Source organism: Syngnathus scovelli, chromosome 4 (assembly GCF_024217435.2).
Source record: "Syngnathus scovelli strain Florida chromosome 4, RoL_Ssco_1.2, whole genome shotgun sequence".
NCBI classification, from domain to species: Eukaryota; Metazoa; Chordata; class Actinopteri; order Syngnathiformes; family Syngnathidae; genus Syngnathus; species Syngnathus scovelli.
In genome coordinates, this window is record NC_090850.1 from 16,385,195 (window position 1) to 16,407,064 (window position 21,870).

The 21,870-nt window shown below is 38.8% G+C and overlaps 2 protein-coding genes across 7 annotated transcripts in view; one reads left to right on the forward strand and one right to left on the reverse strand.

Annotated features, from left to right (window-relative positions):
- The window catches only part of csmd1a (CUB and Sushi multiple domains 1a), a 286,478-nt gene extending 265,801 nt beyond the window's left edge, over window positions 1–20,677 (reverse strand). For 2 of the 3 annotated variants that reach the window (XM_049718437.2, XM_049718434.2), the window contains exon 1: window positions 20,346–20,677. In XM_049718437.2, the coding sequence (XP_049574394.1) occupies window positions 20,346–20,508 (163 nt within the window). In that variant the 5' untranslated portion in view covers window positions 20,509–20,677. The remainder of the gene's footprint in view (window positions 1–20,345) is intronic. The other variant, XM_049718435.1, reaches the window with a different exon arrangement.
- chs1 (chitin synthase 1) lies at window positions 9,089–21,460 on the forward strand. 4 transcript variants are annotated; one of them, XM_049718440.2, is made up of 36 exons: window positions 9,089–9,178; window positions 9,361–9,416; window positions 9,488–9,561; window positions 10,260–10,395; window positions 10,525–10,710; window positions 10,805–11,006; window positions 11,100–11,260; window positions 11,490–11,565; window positions 11,852–11,970; window positions 12,121–12,298; window positions 12,360–12,456; window positions 12,552–12,648; window positions 12,778–12,899; window positions 13,321–13,416; window positions 13,503–13,667; window positions 13,756–13,903; window positions 14,051–14,113; window positions 14,198–14,370; window positions 14,550–14,608; window positions 14,991–15,191; window positions 15,272–15,440; window positions 15,562–15,677; window positions 15,780–15,959; window positions 16,037–16,141; window positions 16,227–16,344; window positions 16,947–17,028; window positions 17,110–17,300; window positions 17,707–17,819; window positions 17,893–17,974; window positions 18,078–18,231; window positions 18,442–18,546; window positions 18,680–18,790; window positions 19,560–19,697; window positions 19,803–19,882; window positions 19,997–20,063; window positions 20,960–21,460. In XM_049718440.2, the coding sequence occupies exons 3-36, from the start codon at window positions 9,515–9,517 to the stop codon at window positions 21,032–21,034; spliced, it is 4,212 nt and encodes a 1,403-aa protein (XP_049574397.1). In that variant the 5' UTR covers window positions 9,089–9,178; window positions 9,361–9,416; window positions 9,488–9,514; the 3' UTR covers window positions 21,035–21,460. The 4 variants fall into 4 exon arrangements, with proteins under 4 accessions (XP_049574397.1, XP_049574398.1, XP_049574396.1 ...); XM_049718442.2 differs by having other exon boundaries at window positions 9,141–9,178; window positions 9,479–9,561; XM_049718441.2 differs by having other exon boundaries at window positions 9,116–9,416; window positions 9,479–9,561.
- Window positions 21,461–21,870: the final 410 nt, after the last annotated feature.

Consider the following 21,870-nt stretch of genomic DNA (forward strand, 5'->3'; position numbering starts at 1 on the left):
CTGGTGGCTCCCGAAGGGATTAATGTGAACCGCACTCTCTTTGCAGTTGTCTGGATGAAACCTCCAAATGGCTTAGTCTCAGAACACCAACTTTAAAAATGAACATCATGAGAGTGTGACATGCTCTCTGAATGTGAAATGGTTGTTAGGGTATGTAAATGCATGGCTAGGCATGTTTTTTTTTAAGATAACAAAATGCAGTTGATGTGGTTTGTGTCAAGAAGCAATAGGAAAAACTTTTTTACAAAGGAACGTTATGTCTAAAGCTAATTAACATATTGTTGGCAAACTAACATTTTCCCAGAATCAATAACAAAAAAGTTTTACCACATCATAATCCATAAAAACATACCACAAATATTCTTCATCAAAATAAAACCATACAAGTATGTTTTCACAGCCATCGTTCTGTCATAAGTGTACATGTTTTATATTGTGATTTTTTTTTTTTTTTTAACGTATTGTGTTCTTCTCTGACAAAGCATGCATTATGGTCGTCTTGAAACAAAGTTAGTGAGGTCATTATTCTTGGAATCCTTGAAGAACAATTGTTGTTTTGAGAGTTTTGCTACTCAAAAACACCTACGACTGAGCTGAAAGCAACATAAAAGTTAAGACTTAATTAGTGGCAAGATATTGCAAGACATGTAAGCTTAACACTCAAAATAAAAGATTGTCAACACACGGTACTTAAAAACCGAGGACTGTGATGGCTTCAGCTTTCCACTTCAGTGTCTCGTGTCTTCATTCCATTTCAATACAATGTGATTACATATGTGGGCGACAAGGACAGTTCTGGCAGTGTTTGTAGACATACATTAAGGACACAGATAAAAGTGAAGTTGTTTTTTTTTATGACTTTCTAGCCAGAAACAGGATAAGCAGGAGAACACAGAAAATTGAAATGATCTTTGAACATGTCAAAATCAGCACAAAATGGACATCTCACACAATCCAAGCAGTATATTATTAGATTTTTAAGTATAAACAAACAAAATCCAAAGGTAATTATTTTTGTTAACTATTAGTTTTGCCACACAAATAAAATATTCCTCTTAAATACTTGATGAACAACTATTCATCATTGCGCTCATTGTTCCTTTCAAGCACTGGGAATGAACAGTCCTGGCTTCCATTAGAGTTTTTTCTTTTTTTATTAAATTTTAATGTGTAATCTAACATTGGTCAATAAACCATCATAGACGATCACAATGAGTTGGCTAAGTAACCTTTTTAACCTCCTTGGAAGCGTACTGCAATCATGTTCTAATTTTGTTCTGTTGATCAGAAAGCAATTTACACTCATCTACGAAACGGCAAGTCAATGAGTAAAAAGTCATTGTGTAGGCTAATGGGAAAAGGCAGGTATTGATAAAGGCTTTCACAAAATTGGAAAGTGAAAGCATTTCACAAGCTGCTTATTATGTTGACTTTTGTGAATAGTCAACAAATGAAGCAGTATGACATTTACTTGGAAGGCCTAATGAAGCCACTATAGAAACAAACGTTCAAACAGTTGCTGTCACCTTTTCAAAGATGAAATCAATAGCAATTCCCATTTACCGCAAAGCAAAGCAACGCACTACAGCTATCTCCAAGTGATTTTATCGTCTTAGACGATTTTCAAATATATTTAGAAGACACCTTTGAAATGCCATTTTGGAGCAATGGCCTTGGTGAATGTCGCATGATTTATAATCCAGACTTGCTATCTATATGGGCCCTTGCCGTTGCCAGTAACTTGTAAGTCGATTTCTCGATGACCCACCGAACCAATGAAAATGTAACAACTCAAGACAAATGAAGAGCCCAGGTATTTTGTTTTAATGAACCGTCAATCATCAGCAGTCCTGTCAAACAATTTAAGATAAGTACGTAATATGTACGTATATATATATATATTTTTTTTTCCCCCTCCATATATACATACACACATACGCGCACACACGTATATATACATGAAAGAGACACTGAAAAGCCTTCCCTGAGTCTTCCTAACAAGATTTTAGTAGGTTATGGACACGGCTTGGGAAATCTGGACCTAACCCTGCTTCCAACGCGTTTGATCATTTTTGCACTCGACCGAATTTCTGACAGGCCAGACATTCATCTGATCTCAGTCAAACGCTCCTAAATCTCCCCAGCAGACCACACGAATAACTCTGCTGTTTCCAGAGTGAGTCAGCTGAACTAAACACAAGCTCGAAACTAGCTTTCCTTGCAAAATGTTGCATTCAACAGAACATCCTTTCGATAGGTTACTGAGCATATTGTTTGCAACGGAAACTAAATAGCAAATTAGCTCATGTTATGTGTATTCATGAATATGTTCTGTAAGGTGCTTTGTTATGGCAACAGCTGTTGTGAACACGCTATATAAAGATGTATTGGATTGGATTTATAGTTAATCATATTCATCTATGTACTCACATTTATTTTACAGCAATGATTTAACAAGGAAGGAAACAAAAAACAGAAGGCAACACTTAAAAATCGCTGGAAGTAGTTCAATTTTTAAAATCTAATTCTATAACTTTCCAAAGAAAATCACAGCGTCCCATTACTGGTGAGCTGCTTTCAGATGAGCTACACATGGATAAACTGATTCTACACTTGCCTCGTAAGAATCAAGACTGCAGTCGTCACTGGATGGCCTAAGGTCAGCGAGGTCTACAATATAAGAGCTGCTCCTCAGCCGAGTGAACCAGACCAGAAGATGGGGAAAAAGGTAAAATTGGGGTGGACTGAGGACAAGATTCAAAAGGGTAAAAACAAAGGGAGTACGCAGAGAAAGAAATAGGGAGTTAAATTGACTTTGAGAAGGTTAAACTTGAGTCTATGCCCTGAAGAGAAGAGAGGGGTGCAGACATTTTATTAAATAATAACAGGATTGGAAAAGTGGGGACCCTCTTTTATTCTTGATCTAATAAGTGAATTATTTTCAATATCCAAAATCTAAACATTAAGTAAAATATGACTGAATATCCCTTTTTTTTTGTGTGTGTATTCTCTCAGTCTCTCAATTTTTTTTTTTCTGGCCAAAACCGATGACAAACTCAAGATCTTTATCAGTTAAAAAAAATCAAGACTGTTCGATCCACGATAATATGAAAGTAGAAGAAAGGTAGTATTTTCTATGGTCACATATGACTAACCTAGTATATGTCATACAACTGGAAGCACAGCTGTGGCCATATGATTTATTTATTACTTATTGCAAAAGCACCTACTATCACACCCCAAAACGACCAAGTAAACCTCTTGCACACGCATGTATGATTTATATATCTGGATGTTCAAGGATGACCATACATTCACCCAGGAAAAGAGGATTCAAGTAAAATGGGATCATTCCTCTTCATCCAAAGTTAGTCATGCTTTCATACAAGGTTATGCCAAGCCCTGACACGACTGACCTGGTTCCTTTTCATAGCGCCACTTCTTTTCTGACTGCCAGTGAATTGAGCAGCATACCTGAGCCCCAGAAATATAACACGTATATAAACCGTGTATCACACAGACACAAAGGCCAGTGTGATCCCCATACTCAACTGCACATTGCACTTTTGACACTGCCGACCAAAAATATAAACGACCTTGACCGAATGCTCTTCCACAAACTTGGCTGTTCTCATTCCAGCATTTCAAAATATAATAGAATTGCTGTTTGGGGAGAGGAACGGGATTGCTTTTTATTGTATCACATTTTCATTCTATTTAAAAAAAAAAAAAAAGTCTATCCACAAGTCGCAGAGTGAAATTGAAATCGATTAATGTTTTTGTTGTCTGATAACGCCACAAGCAGTTGCTTGCCTTGCATTTAGTGATTTAGTGTTGATGCTCTGTCGGTATTTTTGTTTAGAAAATTATACAAACACAAATATGGTGGTCACGCGTCATGATGCTACTGTGAAGTCAATTTATTTATACTTAATCACAGAAACGTCTCCAACGGCTTTACATGCCCACAGCTGGCAAATATTAATGACATTCTGATCTTAACCCACAGGAGGTCAAGGAAAGTTAAAGAAAAACATGGGGCATCGAGTTGGGGCCGCAGATGGGAATCCCTCTTTAATGACATATCACGCAATATTTGAATTAATGAATGAATTAAAAAGACTTACATCTAAAAAGCGTATCCACACCTTTTCAATTTCATTTTAAGCTCTAATTGGATCATAAATTACAAGAGGTCAAGACGTGTGTTGCGTCACATGCTGCTGTGCTAAGGTTACATCATCACCTGCGCAACTGAACTTTTAATAACACAGTGCTTGTCAAGACAACTCGACCCTTAGCTGTGTCTGGCAGGACTGTCAGTTTTGTATGGTAGACCTGTGCCCTACTCAATAGATCATTCTCTGACACGTCATTGAGCTTTTCTGGGAGGAACATTATGACAGATGAGATCGTTTGCAAATGCAACTGCAATATCAAGTGACTGCCAGTGGTCAAAAATGAATTATGGCATACAGAGTAGTGCTCAAATAATTCATGCTAGCACAAATCTCAGCTACTATGTGTTTCCACATGCGCTTCATTATTCGAATACTGCAGCAACCAGATAACTCTATGATTAAAGACTTCATGTATTTTCTCAGTCTGTTCACGAATACTGCTTAAGGAAAGCCCCATTCAAATTGGTTGTGCTGGATTTTTGTTGGTGGAAAATGGAAAGGCAAATAAATTGGGACTCCTTCAGTGATGTTGAAAAAGAATAATAAGTAAATATGTTGTATCTTGACAGTCTGATACAGTTGCCCAAACAAACACAGATGCGCATGCAAAACATGGCCGTGTGAAGCCAGAAGCGTGTAAACTCAAATTGAACTTTCAGCCTGAGTGAAAAAGAGATGCATTTCCATCTGATTACTCATTTTCATAGTTTCTCTTTTCCCAGGTTTACAATAATCGACTTTGTGGGACTACCACTTTCCCTTTTTTGTTTTTACAATACCTTGGCCATTAATGTTGTACAGAGGCTGAGATCCCCCGGAGTCAAATTCCTTGCTTGGTATGCACAAACTTGGCCAATAAAGCTGATTCTGAAGACAAGTATATAGTTTAGCATCGCTTGCATCAAATTACAAATTTTAGCTGGTGCGGCTTATAGCCCGAAATTTACGGTATTACTTTTGCGCATATCTTACCACTGATGCCTCCGTCTTCTAATTTTATGCCGATTTAAACTTAGAATATCATTTCATGTCATGGTCTCACAGGTTATAGGATCATAGAGGTCAAGACGTGTGCTGCTGTGCTAAGGTTACATCATCACCTGCGCAACTGAACTTTTAATAACACAGTGCTTGTCAAGACAACTCGACCCTTAGCTGTGTCTGGCAGGACTGTCAGTTTTGTATGGTAGACCTGTGCCCTACTCAATAGATCATTCTCTGACACGTCATTGAGCTTTTCTGGGAGGAACATTATGACAGATGAGATCGTTTGCAAATGCAACTGCAATATCAAGTGACTGCCAGTGGTCAAAAATGAATTATGGCATACAGAGTAGTGCTCAAATAATTCATGCTAGCACAAATCTCAGCTACTATGTGTTTCCACATGCGCTTCATTATTCGAATACTGCAGCAACCAGATAACTCTATGATTAAAGACTTCATGTATTTTCTCAGTCTGTTCACGAATACTGCTTAAGGAAAGCCCCATTCAAATTGGTTGTGCTGGATTTTTGTTGGTGGAAAATGGAAAGGCAAATAAATTGGGACTCCTTCAGTGATGTTGAAAAAGAATAATAAGTAAATATGTTGTATCTTGACAGTCTGATACAGTTGCCCAAACAAACACAGATGCGCATGCAAAACATGGCCGTGTGAAGCCAGAAGCGTGTAAACTCAAATTGAACTTTCAGCCTGAGTGAAAAAGAGATGCATTTCCATCTGATTACTCATTTTCATAGTTTCTCTTTTCCCAGGTTTACAATAATCGACTTTGTGGGACTACCACTTTCCCTTTTTTGTTTTTACAATACCTTGGCCATTAATGTTGTACAGAGGCTGAGATCCCCCGGAGTCAAATTCCTTGCTTGGTATGCACAAACTTGGCCAATAAAGCTGATTCTGAAGACAAGTATATAGTTTAGCATCGCTTGCATCAAATTACAAATTTTAGCTGGTGCGGCTTATAGCCCGAAATTTACGGTATTACTTTTGCGCATATCTTACCACTGATGCCTCCGTCTTCTAATTTTATGCCGATTTAAACTTAGAATATCATTTCATGTCATGGTCTCACAGGTTATAGGATCATATTTTTTACCCCTTATTTTCAAGATTATTATCAAGTCACTGATCAAGAACTGAGATTTTGAATTTAGGCACTGTGCGTAGGGGAACAAAAGAGGAGGAAGGCGCAAACACGACGTCAACTATGGAAAGGCAAGATACTGCTTGGCAGATTATTCTGCTTAAGGTGGGATCGAAACTGAAATTCAGAGAAAGATTACCCCTAAAACATCGTTAGCAAAGAGGTGTAACTGCTGTGGAAAAATGAGCGTCAAGTCAATTTAGGAGACTAAGAAGATCAGATAAGCATCATAGTGTCCAAGAGTGAACAATAAACCCAAATCTGCCTCCGAGTTCCTGATAAGAAGCTTCAAAGCACTTTTGGCTTCTTTTTGAAAGCAGTTGGACACACCAAGTTATTATTTCTCCCACACTGGGCTTTAGCTGAATTCAAACAAGACAAGACAACAAGCAATTGCGTTCTGCCTATGTGATATCTGACTAATAGCACGACATGTAAAATTAATGCGTGACAAAACTGGGAACACCTATTGTGATGGTGCAGAGACTTCATTTACCTTGTCTGATATCAATGAAGGCAGCAAATAAAAGCTTCACACTCAAAGGCAGAGAAAGACAAAAAGAAATTAGCCATTGGAAGAGCGGGCAAAAGCATGAACCCCATGCCATTACAGAGACGGTCACTGTGTGCAATATTCAAATGTGATTCCGCTACAAAGTGAACAAAGAGTCACCAAGGGACTTGATGAATTTTGCAGATGACAGAATGGAAATGATGCTTAGACCTGCTTTTAATAATAAATATATTACATTTCCAGAGCCCTGACTGACTTTAAACATTAGCATTTAGTTATCATGTTTGGTCAGGTGAAAGAAAATATATGCAATTGCATTTGAACAACTTGAAGTATTTCATTAACTTAATGTTCAGGATAGAGTGACATCATGTTTTTTCCAGGGCTGATTTCTTGTCACCTGCCTGTCATATCGCAGCTCGCTCTCTCATTCTTGGCTCATAGTTGTGTGAATTTCAAGCTCTTCCATGTAGAAGATTCTGAAACCATTAGCTTAGGGCAGCTTATATCATATATAAAGCTTCGACTTGGAGCAGTGAATGCCTCCTGCAGTAAGCACTTATTTGGTGTTAAAATGACCAGGAGGAGCCTTTGGAGGATTTTTTAAAAATCCATATAAATTAAGTTTAAGATTTCCTTCACGCGCCTACTCCCTTGTCAGATGAAAAGGTTGTTCAAGAGTAAACAGTAAGCAGTGATTCTTAACATACAGCCCATATGGCTCCTAATTATAGCTTGGCTCTGAACAATTCCGTCAGCTCAAACCAAAGCCAGGCGCAGCTACCTTGTTGCTATTCTGACCTTTTTGTAAATCTGAGAGGCATCAGCTGTGTTATGACAGTGTCCTCAGTGACATTACCGCTGTGACGTGAACTCACTGGCACGGGAGCAGGACTCCTATGGCTGCGAAATAAGAAGGGCCCTATTGTGGCACACAAATTTTGAGACAGGGTCCATTAATGACTAACATTTTTGACTGACTTTCAAATGACCTTCCTACTACATGTTAAAGCTAAAAACTTACTGCGTGTAATGATTATGTGACTGCTTTCAAGCTGAAGGTGTGTGCGTGTGTGGGGTACCTCCATGCCGACCATATGGCTAGCTGATTATGCGCTACCAACACATCCTAATGAGGGTCCATACCTGACAGAGACATTCTTTTCAGTATGCAACGACAGACGTGCACAGCAGCATTAAGATGTGCGTCCGCGTCTTCACACATTTAATCACATATGATGATGCTAAATTGACATTACCTGATAAGAAACACCAAAGTGAAATTTAAATGAACACTTTCAGCTAGATTTGTTATATTACTTCATCACACTCGACTGTAGAAAGATCTGGTTTGCCGGGAGTCCGAGCCACAGCTCTGTAGTGACACCCAGTGGAAACAACCACGTACGAGACCTGACCTAGAAGGTGAATGTTTTTTTTTCCCTTGGGAGGTGGAACATAATCCCTCAACCAATTTTTTTTGAAACAATTGCTCTCATAGGAAACAATCTTTTTTGAGCAAAATTATATTAAACACTAATACCATTCACTGACGTACATAAAGATGTTAACTTATAATACAAATACATACGCTACATGAGGCCTGCTGACATATTAAAAGCACCAATCATTGTGTATTTAATGAGAGTCCTCACTTATTTTGTCTATTGCCGCACCGGCAAAGAGCAATGTTAATCTCGGGTGACGTACTATGGATCGCTGTTTCCCTTTCCACACAGATGTGCCTATGCTCGATGTGAGTTTGTCACATTTAAAGGGAATCAGAGGAACCATTTTCATCTGCGGCAAACAGAGTCATGTGTGTTCACACCCACAACGGCGCAAACTACTCTGGCTTGTGTCCGTCTGCAAAATAAATTTACTGGCCTCCTCATAGAGTCATGTCAAGTCCTGGATTTGTTCTAGTCACTAAAAAAAAAAAAAAAAAAAAAAAAAAAAAAAGAGCACTTCGACTCCAAAACATCTAACCCTAGCTGTCCCTCGGATCACTCATCACTGTCTTATAAACATTCTTTTTCCTAGCAGTGACATGGGAACTTCTACCATTCATTGCTCAAGATTATCTCCAGTTGAGAGCACCAAACAAGGTGTTGGCTCAGTTAATGAAAAACTCTTAAGAGTCATAGCGAAGGCGTGAGTATGTGCAAGTCATAAAGACGATCCTTGTACCTTTTTATGACGCTGAGATTTTGTTTATCGGTCATGTTGGGTGGGTACAGTCCACGCCTTTACAACATCCCTCATATGCTTACCTAACAGTATCGCTCAAAAGACACGGGCATACTTGGTGAACCGCAGCACTGGCACACTGGTGTGAGTTACCTGGAAATATTTTTTTCTTTCTTTCTTACTTTCTTAAACTAGTGACAACAAATAGGTGAAAAACAAAATACAAGACAGCCAGAGGGGTCAGATTTGGGGTTAATTGTAATTTTCCGGACACGACTTCTCTTAATTTCCGACCACTTTATCGCTTACTGGTTTGGTTTTGGTAGTTGTCGCAGGTGTGATTTGAAAACTACAGGACAAGGACAGGAAAGCTCAAAAGAAGGTAAATGTTCTGCTAAAATTGTATCATTTGTATCCATGTTGCAATATAAAAATGACTCAAAGTTTCAACAGATCTGGCATCTGGACTAGACAAGCAAGATGGAGGAAGTGAAAATCAGAGGGAAGAGTATACAGGAACGACTCAAGTAAGAAATATACTTAAAATCTGTCAAGTAACTGTTTTATATGATGCAACAATTTTCAAGAGACAAAAGTACAAACAAAATGGCCTAAATTATATATATATATATATATATATATATATATATATATATATATATATATATATATATATATATATATATATATATATATATATATATATATATATATATAATTTAGACCGGTTTTAAAAATCATAAAAATAATCATAGTCATACAGTACCGTAAATCTGATCCTTTGTTATTTTAGATTTTTCTAATCTGTGTGGATTATATCAAATTTTTACACACAGCGTGAAATATACACAGTATATGCACCACAGCAAATATATTGTTAAAAATCCTGTAACAAGCAGATACTTCAGCCATTATCTTTCTCATAATAATAATCCTGATTACGTAGATATTGATGATTCTTTTAAAACGAATTGGTAGAGTATCACTTGAACTTTCTTGTGTTTGGATTTATTTTACATAAGTGATGTATTAATCACAATAAACCAAAGCAATTTCTGCACTGAACACACTGACAAGTATATAATTGCCTTTTTTTTTTTTTTATCTAAGGTCATTGTGCAATAATAACCACCCAGTAAAGGTGATTAATTGTATTATCAACGCTATAAACTGAATATGGTGGCCTGTGTGTGTGCGTGTGTGTGTGTGTGTGTGTGTGACTCAGGGAAAGATGGGATCCATTTCAACTCAACCCAATAGGAGCTGAGAAGGAACAGAAGAGAAGGTGCTTCCAATTGGCCCAGTACCTAGTAGCTGTTATTGTGGGTTTAGCTGTCCTGACCAGTGCCGTTGTTGCTAAGGTGCGATTCAAAAATGCCACTTTAATTTTAATCACCTTCAGCTTTATTTTAGCTTCTCCATACATAGTATTGAAATATATAGGAGACGAAAAACTATCAGGTTTAACGTGTTTTGGTCTGTCCAATCAGGGTTCTCTTTTGGTACTGACAACGTTGTCCGGTACGAAAGACAAAACAAAGTCAAAGGAAAAACAGTTCTACATGCTGATGCTGGTGTTCTGTCTGGTTTGCCCAAACGTCTTGGTGTTCATGAAATCACTGTGGAGGTGTGCCTTCAAGAGCTTCGTACAGCCCAACCTGAAGACCATGTTGTGGGTATGTGACGTTTATTAGATGAGTCCACGACTATTTGTTTATCGATCGCTGCTGTTTTCCGACTAATGACCTGCGTGTGCTTTTCCTTTTGCAGATTTGTGCCATTGAGTGCATTGTGTCACTCGGTACTTCAGTCTTGGTGCTTGTGGTGATGCCCCAGTTTGACATTCTGACAAATCTGTTCATCAGCGGAGGTGTCTGTATTTTGTCTGCACTTCTTCAGATCATCTTTCGACTGCAGACAGAAGCTTGGAAAATTATATTCCCAATTTGCTCCCTCATTCTAACATGCGCCGGTAATTGTACTACATATTTAAATCTATGCTATTCTCTTAAAATCAGGTGACTAATTACAAGTCCACCTTACATTCATGTATGTCTCTCAACAGGATATTGCCTGCTAGGAATCGACTACTATGCCCGCGTATCTTCGCATGTGGATAGACAGAGGGACGACTGCTATGTCTACATAGGAATTGGAATTTTATCCTCACTTCTTATCTCATTTTGTTGGTGGGAGAATCCAATGCAAGCGACAAATCGAATTCAGGTGTGTTTCTATTCTGAAAATTGATGGATGGATGGAAAAACTTTGACTCAGCACGATTTGACATTGTAAAATGGAGAATTATGTTAACAAATATCCTGAGTGCTTATCATTCAGCGTCTACATTTCTGAGCTGAGATTAACCCATGTTAAAAGTATTTTGTTTTGGCTTTGTGCAAACATATAATGCAGTGTAGCGTTTACTGAAACTGTTTTTTGTATCTCCCTATAGGATAGATTGTCAGAACTGGATGGTTTCAGGGACTTTGTGTTTGTCATCAGCAGCCTGTTGAGGATAATTGTCATAGGTAATTGTCTGCACTCACGATCTGGAACAACACTCACAAAGAATCCGCTAACTATATTTAACACTGTAATTGATACCACCTCAAGATCCCTCATTAAAGCGTGTTCCTGACCTTTACTATAGAGACCAAATATTTAAGTAAAGATGTTGATTTCAGATTTATGAGAATGCTTTCTCGCTATGAACGTAATATTTCAGTGAAAACACATTTGTTTTAACTGGACATATATCTGTTATATTTTCATTCAGCCTTGTAAATAATTTATAGTTTTGTTTTTCATTCGTAGGAGCTGTATACCTTTTCTATCATTGCCTCATTGTTGAGTCCATCAAGTGGTCAGACTTCAATTTAAAGAGTGAAGATTGGGAATTGTTACAAATTGGGCTGGGGCTGTTTTTCTTACAGGTAGGTGAAGGTTAGAATCAAGCTAACTCACCTTTTATAATCCAAGTTGTCCAAGTTGATTAATCAAATCTATTACATCAGAGCAACAAATGAGATTCATTGTCTTCCTAACAAGGCTGACACTAACTCCCCCATTGTTTCTTGCCTAAGGCCTTCTGCTCGGCGGCGTGCCACTGGTTTGGGGTGGTAGCTTGTAAGATTCATGCTGTCAGGATGGGTTTTGCCTTGCCCTTAATTAGCACGGGCCCCTCGGTGCTTATATTGGGACTTATACTTTTCATTACCCAAGCAAATGAAGTGAACGAAACACACCAATGGGACATCAGGGGTGAGTTATTTGAAACCTGGTCATTTCTTACAAAAAAACTTACATGCATTTCCCATTGCAGTATTTTGTGACAGCTTGTCCACCTTGAACCACAAGAACATAACCCCTGTGGTCTTTTTTGAAATCACTAAGAGCATCTGCCGAACATCACTTAACAGGTATAATAATAGTAATACATACAGTACAGTATAAAATGCAAGCATCCGCTCACCTCCATACCATGAATGTAACAATTTAATCATTTGACTGACAGCGCTTACTTGCAATGGCCTTTTTCAATGCTGGCACTTGAGGGGGTATGTATGTGGTCGGGATTGGTCACATGCACTTACTACGTATGGAAAACAAAGGTAAGCGCTTATTTTTCCAGCAGCTTTACAACAGTTTTTTTTCCATTATAGTTATTCTTTGAATTCAGTTTTACATGTTTACATATTGGATGACATGACTACATTTATCTTTTGTTGACTACCGCTTAGGTCCAGCGTATAGAGAGAACCTCTCAGCTCTTTGTTCGGCGGCTCTATGAATCTGCTTTCATAGACTTGTCTTTGTTGCTTAACACCAAGATGAAGGTGTCTCGGGCTCAAAACCAAGAAAGGTGAGAAATCTTCTATGGGAAGGATTTCAGTAGCAATGCAGTTAGTTGCGTTGGTCCGCACACCTACGTACATGGTTGGTGGCAGCCATGCACCTTAACATTGGTTGCCAGCTGCCATGAAATAAAATACATACCTGATATCGGTTTTGTTTTTTGGAATCCGATGCCTTCTTGTTCCACAACTCAAATCTCAGATCAGTTTTATTCTTCAACCTTGGCCATGCTATGTCTACAGTGCACCATTCTACAACAATGCTAAGTTGTGCTTTCAACAGCTACATTAGTTGAATTAAAAAATACAAAATAAAAGAGATGATGCATGCAAAACTGCCTGTGTAAGTAAAAGGATCTCTCACATTACCTGTAATATATGTCATGATTTGATCTGAAAGACTTATCAGCTCTCTTGTCCTTGTTCTAGCCACGATAACATCCAGAATTGTGTGATCTATCTATGTGCCACCATGTGGCATGAGACCTACGATGAAATGCTCAAGATTCTGACCTCCATGTTCAGGTTTGTATTGCCGCAACACAAAAGACCACAAAGCATTGAAATGATCCATTTTGAGTCATGTACAGAGGTACCAATTTGTTTTAAAGGTTGGACCGTTACCGAGGTGATCCAAAGGAGGAACACAAGGATTGCTTTGATTTTGAGTGTCACATTTACGTGGATGATGCGTTCATGACCGAAAAAGACACAGGGAAAAGGCTGGTTAATTCATACGTTAATGACTTGACTCAAGTTGTCATCGAGGTTTACAGGTAAGGTCGCACTATAATCGATTATATTACTCATCTGTGTGGAATTGATTAATCGCGTCTTAAAAATGGACAATCATTTTTTATCCAGGGTCTTTACCAACAAAGAGCCTGACGACGTAGCCATCGTGGAAACTCCATATGGTGGCCGACTTGTATTTGTTATGCCAGAAGGCAACATGCTCTACTTTCACCTTAAAGACAAAGGTCTCATCAGGAACAAGAAGAGATGGTCACAGGTATGCGAATTTAGTTCACTCCATCAAAATCAGTGTGCGTGTTTGGTAAGCAAATCGTTGACATGGACATGTACAAGTAGGACACCAAAAGAAGATAAATCATAATTTCAAAAATGACATTGAGTAACAAATATTGTTGTCTTTTAGATTATGTACATGTATTATCTACTTGGCTGGAAGGGCTACCTTGCCAAAAACCCTCAGACCAAAGTAAGACCCTATAAACACCTAAAATCACACAAGCTTGCAGTATATGTAAATTAATTTGTTTTGGGAAATTCATTTGTTTTGTAGCGCCAAGACATATGCAGAGAGTCTTTAATCTCTGTGGATGGTGAAATATACCTCATGCCCCAACATGACAATGACAACAAAAGAAGATTCATGTCAGATGACAACGTATACGTTCTGGCTCTGGACGGGGACACCGACTTCCAGCCGAAAGCCGTGATCTTGCTAGTAGACAGGTCAGTAACAGATTCTAGTACAGCTTTGGGGAATCCAGTATTATTGTCAATACACAATAAATTACACCAGAGAAAAATTATAATAAATAAATAATGTTGACTTTTTGTCTGTCGCAGCTTTTTTTCAACAACACAAATTATCAAGGGTGATTAATGACAATTAACATTTTGATTGACAGGCTGAGGATGTATGAAAATGTTGGGGCGGCCTGTGGACGAATCCACCCTACCGGAATGGGTAAGTGAACGTTTCTGTCCAAAGTACTTTTTGACCAATGTTGTAATAATCAATGTCCTAAAATCATTGGCGACGGGCCAAAAGCGGATGCTAAGTTGTTGCGCCCTGCCACTCATTACGACCTTGAATAAGGGGGAATAAAAATGCTAGACAAAATGAAAATAGTTTGCTTTGATGCTATAGCCCATCCACAGTTGAGTACTTTACTACATGGTTCTCAAGCACGTGTTCCCCAAAAATATGTTCAATTTTTTTCAAAACATTTCCCTGAATACACTTTACAGGGCTTTTAATGGGTGTTCTCTATTATTAGCTCATGACCAACATGATGATATGACAATAAATGATATATTTGAGTAAATTCAGTCTCGGAAACCTTCAGGTCCCATGGTGTGGTACCAGAAGTTTGAGTATGCAGTGGGTCACTGGCTACAGAAGACAGCAGAACACGTGTTTGGGTCTGTGCTGTGCAGTCCAGGATGTTTCAGTCTGTTTCGAGCATCGGCCTTAATGGATGACAACGTGCTGAAGAGATACACGACGACTGCCACAAGGGCTGGAGAATATGTCCAATATGACCAAGGTCAAGATTCTCCTATCACTATCAGTTATGTCAGCCAGCTGTTTACAATTTTCTTTTTTTATCCGTTTTAAATATTTTAGGGGAGGATCGTTGGTTGTGTACTTTGCTACTGCAACAAGGGTGGCGTGTGGAATACAATGCCGCATCGGATGCCTACACCAACTCACCGCAAGAGTTTAAAGAGTTTTATAACCAGAGGAGACGATGGGGACCATCCACACTGGCTAATACATTGGACCTCCTGCACAGGTCAGTTAAGCAAATGATTTTTTTCAAACACTGCGAGATTTTTTCCTCCAGTGTGGTTGGCAGAATTATCTCATTCAATGCAGTCAGATTAAAATAAACTCTTTTGTGCTGATGACAACAGTGGGGGAGAGACTGTGAAGAGAAACCCCTCCATATCCAGACTTTACATTTTCTACCAGATGTTCACGGTCGGTTCGTCTATTCTCGGGCCAGCCTCCGTGACCCTTATGGTGGCAGGTAGGTTCAAAATCGTCTACTGGTATGACTGTTTTTTTTTTTTTTACCTGCAATTTATATGAACCTAAACAATTTTGAATTCCGTTATGTCCTTTCCCGCAGGTGCTTTCCAGTTTGTCTTTGATCTCTCAGGGACTCTTTCCATCGTCATTGCGAGCATCCCTCCCGTGTTCTACATTATCATTTGTTTCATTGCCAAAGCAAACAACCAGATAACAATCGCTGGCATTATGAGTGTTCTGTATGCCTTCCTCATGACAGCGTCCTTCTTTTCGATTATCGGTGAGCATCCATCAGCCGGAGCTTTGCGACGTTACGAAGATGTCTGTAGTTTTTTTGAAGCACCGGTATGCTCTCAGGTGATATGGTGATGGAGGGAACGTTCCTAACCCCAACTGGTGTGTTCCTGGTTTCTATGACAATCATGTACTCGGTGACTGCTATCCTTCACCCCGAGGAGTGTGGTATGTCAAGATTACATAATCATTAGCATTCTTACTTTGAGATGGTGTCATGCCGTGCATTGTGATGGTATTTTTTTTCCGACAGGAATGATCATCTATGGCCTGATGTATTTTATCTGCATTCCCAGTGGCTACCTTCTCCTTACCATCTACTCGCTGGTTAACATGCATATTGTGACCTGGGGCACAAGGGAATCAAATAAGTAATGCACCAGATTTATTACGTAATGCATGACCAATGGGGCTGTATACTGTACTTTTTTTTTTTTTAACAATTAAGAAATCCATCCATCCATTTTCTGAACCGCTTAGTCCCCACGGGGGTCGCGGGCGTGCTGGAGCCTATCCCAGCCGTCATCGGGCAGTAGGCGGGGGACACCCTGAACTGGTTGCCAGCCAATCGCAGGGCACACAGAGACAGACAACCAATCGCACTCACACTCACACCTAGGGACAATTTGGAGTCTTCAATCGTCTACCAAGCATGTTTTTGGAATGTGGGAGGAAACCGGAGTGCCCGGAGAAAACCCACGCGGGCCCGGGGAGAACATGCAAACTCCACACAGGGAGGGCCGGAGGTGGAATCGAACCCGCACCCTCCTAACTGTGAGGCGGACGTGCTACCCAGTGCGCCACCGAGCCGCCCACAATTAAGAAATATTTATTTAATTAACTTTTTTTTCTTGCCTGGTTAAATTAAAAGGTTTGGTGTACCGACTGCAGGACGATGTTCACTATTTTCAGTGAACATGAACAGATGGTAGCTCTTGCTATTTTTGTTGAATCTTTTTTCCTGTTCTGGTAGGGGAGGAACCGAGGTAAAGAAGAACCATAACGTGCTGTGTGACCGAAACTGCAGACTCTGCTGCTGGGACATGAAGTTTCAGGTGACATGAACTTCCTCAACTTTATTGATATGCTGTGCACCCGCTGAATGAATTTATAACACTTCTGGTTGGAATTGACAGGTAACTCAAGAAACTGAGAATCTGATGATTCAACAAATCACGGGACGGACTGGGCAGCAAGCAGCTCCCCTTCCAATCACAGCCCAGGAAACGAACGAACACCCTGCTTTAACAATGGAGCTGAAGTCTCCAGCTGACGCCAACAAAATGGCACAGCCAGGAGGAAATAAATTACATATTGATAAAGAGAGGTGAGAGTTGAGATGCTTTGACATGTCCAGAAACACGTAACTGCAATTTTTTTCATTATTGTTACTTTGATTCACCTCTTTTTCAATGACATTAAACCGAGCACAATTCAAATGTTTATGATTCGTCCCACACACAATTATTGAACTAGACGTTTAAAATACTCTATTGGAAAATAATAAATTATTATAGAAGGTAAAAGTAACGGTCATGGTAAAAATTCATATGTTATGGATTTATCATAATACCTTTTACACAAGTAAAGCCCAAAAAAATGGCAAAAAGCAATATTTGCCAAACCTTTCCAGTTCTAAAGGTCAACTGCATTTGTCGTTTTGTAAAATTATCCCAAGAATAATGCACTTAATGTTGCAACTTCCAAAGACTCACCAATGTACATGTGTGTAGTGTCGATAGCATGGAAAAAGCAAGTATATCAAGTGCATCTGAAGACGGCGACAATGAAGATGATGATGATTATGACAACAACAACCAGGAGAATGCAGACCTTCCTATTAGCGGTGAGACAGCCTATAACAAATGTCAGCATGATGAGATTTTAAAAATTGTATTTGTACACATCTGTCTCCTTAGACTGGGTGGGTCCGGTGAAACAAGAGTTTCTAAAGAAGTTGACATTTGCCAACTTGAAGAGGAACTTAAGAGAACAAATACGGTATGGAATTTTCTTCATGACGGGAAAAAAAAAAAAAATCTGTCATATAACGCCCGTCGTGTGTTGCAATGACTGTGAATCTAAAAAGAAGTTTCTTTTCCAGATACTCCCTCCGCCACAAGAATTATGATGACGTGTGTGATGACTTGATATTAATGTTAACAGACACACTCACTGCACAACTATACGGAATAGGACCCGAAGATGTTCTGACAGAAAGCCAACTAGAGGAACTACAACAGGAATTGACGACGCAGGTATTCACAAAGACACGCAGAACAGCAAATATTTAGAACTTTACATTAAAGCTCATTTAAAATTCAGTCAGCCCTAAATTTCAGGATAGATTTCATCAACGCTTTGATTCGATCACATCTAATCCTTCTGGTTTTATTTCTCTCACTATTAATTAGGTGAATATAATCCAGTGGCCTGATTCTCTATTTTGTGTGTGTGTGTGTGTATAGGCTCGGCGCACATTGAAGACCAGTCGCATGGAAAGATTAGAGAGAAAAGTCAAGAGAGCCATTGAGAAAACTCTGACTGCACCTCAGGTGCAGAAACTAGAAGAGGTAAAATAGAGATTTAGCGATTAGGTCTGAAAGAAGAAGCTGCTGACGGGCTGGCACAATTGAGACAAAATTCAAACAAGCGATGAGCCAGATGGGAAAATATTTGTATCTTGCTTTATGTGTGTACGCATAGGACGAAGAGGACTTCTGGAAGAAGTTGATTGAGCGCTATTTGAAGCCCATTGTTGACACAAAAGCACATCTGGACGAGGTGACCAGAGAGCTAAAATCGCTACGTAATAAGGTCAGCAAATTTCCTTTCAAGTTTTGTGTTTTACATCTAATTTTGTGTGGTGCCCCAATTTATGAGTTTTTCGAGATGAGTTCCTCAGATGAGTTTTTTTCAACACAAAAATTTCAAGTACCAAGTGGTAGCAGGGAATGTCACAACAAGCATCAAGTAGTGATAGATTCTTACAAAAAAAAGAGGCCAAATGGTTGCTGCTAGCTGTTTATTGAACTTTTCAGTTAAACGTAAAATGAAGCGAAATACATATTTGGTAATTATTCTCAGAAAAAACTCAGAAATTGCGCTTGCTTAATGTCAACATAGAATATCAACACGTTAAGCTCACAACAGCTCAGTTCTGCTGATATAAAAAGGATTTTAAATTATTTTTCTTTTCCCAAGGACTGGGTGGCATTTGCCTCATGAATGCAATTCAAAAGTAGACTGAGTTTTTGTTTTAATGTCCTCTATTGTACTTCATTAGGCTCAACTTCATTTTTTCCAGAATATTAAAACATTAGATCATTGGCCTGGAGAGACGCTAAAGGTTTGAGAAAGACTAATTCCATTTTGCAATGGATTATTTTGATAATATATATTTTTTTATATAAACTGATTAAGTCTCTGGAATTCCAACTGCTAATGTGATTGTTTCAAACAATGACTTCTGCTTTTCAAAGGACTTTCCGTCAAGTCGATAAGGATGCAAAAAAAACATCAAACACATACTCGAGATTTTTTCCTAGAAAATGATTGCTAACTATTCTTCCTCAACACCCCACAGGCAGTATTCCTCTATTTTATCGTCAATGTACTGTGGGTGGTTGCTACCTTCTTCCTGCAAGCCATTGGAAACGACGTCATAAGCATCAAGATCCCGAAATTCTATTCAAATGGAACACAATCTGAAGAGTACCTCAAGGTTGGTGCACACAAAACAATGTTGTATTTAATACATAGCTGTTGCCATCCTGAACAATGTACGATGTCATTGTAAATTGTCCCATACATTATTTTATATTGACAGGTGGAGCCTCTCAGCTTAATGTTTCTGTTGTCTTTTGCCATCCTTCTTCTCGTCCAGTTCCTCGCCATGTTGTATCACAGGTACACACAAACATTTTGTATTGTTATATGTATATAGTTAATAAAAAAGGGGAAGGGGTCCGTCAATTTGGTGGCATGCAAGCACTGCTCCACTTGAGTTTCATTTGCTTACAGGGTCTACACTTTGATCCATGTGGTGTCATACCGCAGCACCGAGAAGGACTACAAACCGAAAGATGCCGTAAGTAACACGCAATCAACACATTTAAATCCACTTTGAGTGTCATAGATCCCCATCAAATACTAAAATATCAATTGGCTGGAAAACATCTAGTACCAGTGACAAACTAGAAAACAACTAGTTACGAGTTGACAACATGCATACAATAATTTTTGCAAACAACCGAGAATCATTGGGTAAATGCAAGACTGGCAATGCATCATTTGGAGCCGCACGTCAAAGTATGGAACATCAACCCAACCACGAGGGTGATAACAGTGAAAATCAATAAATATTACTTACATGCATTTGTTTCTCCCTTGTTTTCGATCGCCAATGTTGTTGTCGCCTGATGTCGATGAGGCGGAAGTATTATTATCTTAGAACGTCGGGGTCTGTCTTCGTCCTGGAGGGTCAAACGTCCCTTTCTGTGGTCCCATCCCAAAAGTTTAAGTAAAACGTGCATTTCTTGTGGGGAGGGATAAAATAGAAGGGGTGATCGTGGGATTGCGCAAACAAACTTTAGCTGATTTGCAAAGACGTCATGACGTTTTTGAAGCCAATCAACAACTACGTCACTCAGGCTGGAAATAAATGAGGGCGCAAAACTCTGTTAGAATGGAGAACATAGTTCTATTAAAATGTGCATATACACATATGTATTTTTTTATTGTTAATTCGCTATTGTTTATATACATATGTGTATGACTTTTGATTTTATTTGCACGGCTCCAAATCTGCAGGTTTGGATGATTTCCATTTCTTGTACACTGCTTGTATACTTCAACTCAATCAACAGATTATTATCACTATCTAAATCAGAGATGGGCAAAGTTCGCAACATAAAGCCAGCTCATTATCGTTCACTTTAGACTATCAATAGAACTGTGATTCTATTTGTTGTGTTCATTCTCTAGGACGACGAAGACGATGGCTTGATTTTAGAGAACCTTAACGTCGGTGGATTGAGCATTACAAGCGATGACATGTAGCTGATGACTATATTTGTGTGTGATGTAATTTTATTTGTTCCTCATTGCTGACATTCTAATTTTATTATACTATTCTTTTATCTAAAACCAAAGTCCAAGTTTAATCTTTGCCTGAGTCACGTTTGGGATAATATGCACTCACATGTTAAAGCTTTCTAGACAAAGCTGTCTGTATACTTTATTTCTATTTCAGTCCTTTGGATTGTATGCACATTAAATAATATGTTTGCCTTTTCTGTGGGACTTAGTGATGGGTTACAATCTGGACATTCCATCCTTGAATGAATTGCAACTTTTGCACATAAATGGAAGAAATATTTATGACTTTGTATTGTTTAGCATGCTTTTCCCCCCCATCTGGTTTGAAGACAATTTAACAATATTTTTAGAGTATTGTACTGCAATAAAAGATGATAAAGCAATGCACCCTTTGTTCTTGTCGCTGACCTTGAGATAGATTAAAAAGTACCTGTGGGTTTAGGCCTTGCTTTTGTTTTTATATAATGGCAGACAACACAATGCACATGGAAAAAAAAAAAAATTCCCCTCTGGGATTGCTGTCAGTCATTAACCTTTATATTTTCACAAAACCATCTCTATTCTGTTTGATCCGCTAATTCCAAAGATGTTTTAAGATTTAGATCACGATTTAGGCCACTTTAAAACAGCCCCATTTTTTATTGTCAATTGCGGCGTGCTTTAGGTCACTACCCTGCCAAAGGAGTTGACAGTACAGCTGAGACCAAGGTTTTGGTCACTTGGCTACTCAGAATGTGTCAGATGCCTCGAGATTTCTTTGTATCCTGCAGATACATCATACCCAGCATAAGAACACT

Bases quoted from the DNA above. Each gene is read 5' to 3' on its own strand.
- chs1 (XM_049718440.2), top strand. From the start codon at position 9,515: ATGGAGGAAGTGAAAATCAGAGGGAAGAGTATACAGGAACGACTCAA. The intron at 12,299-12,359 runs GTGAGTTATTTG...TTCCCATTGCAG, and splicing joins ACACCAATGGGACATCAGGG to TATTTTGTGACAGCTTGTCC. The intron at 13,904-14,050 runs GTATGCGAATTT...GTTGTCTTTTAG, and splicing joins ACAAGAAGAGATGGTCACAG to ATTATGTACATGTATTATCT.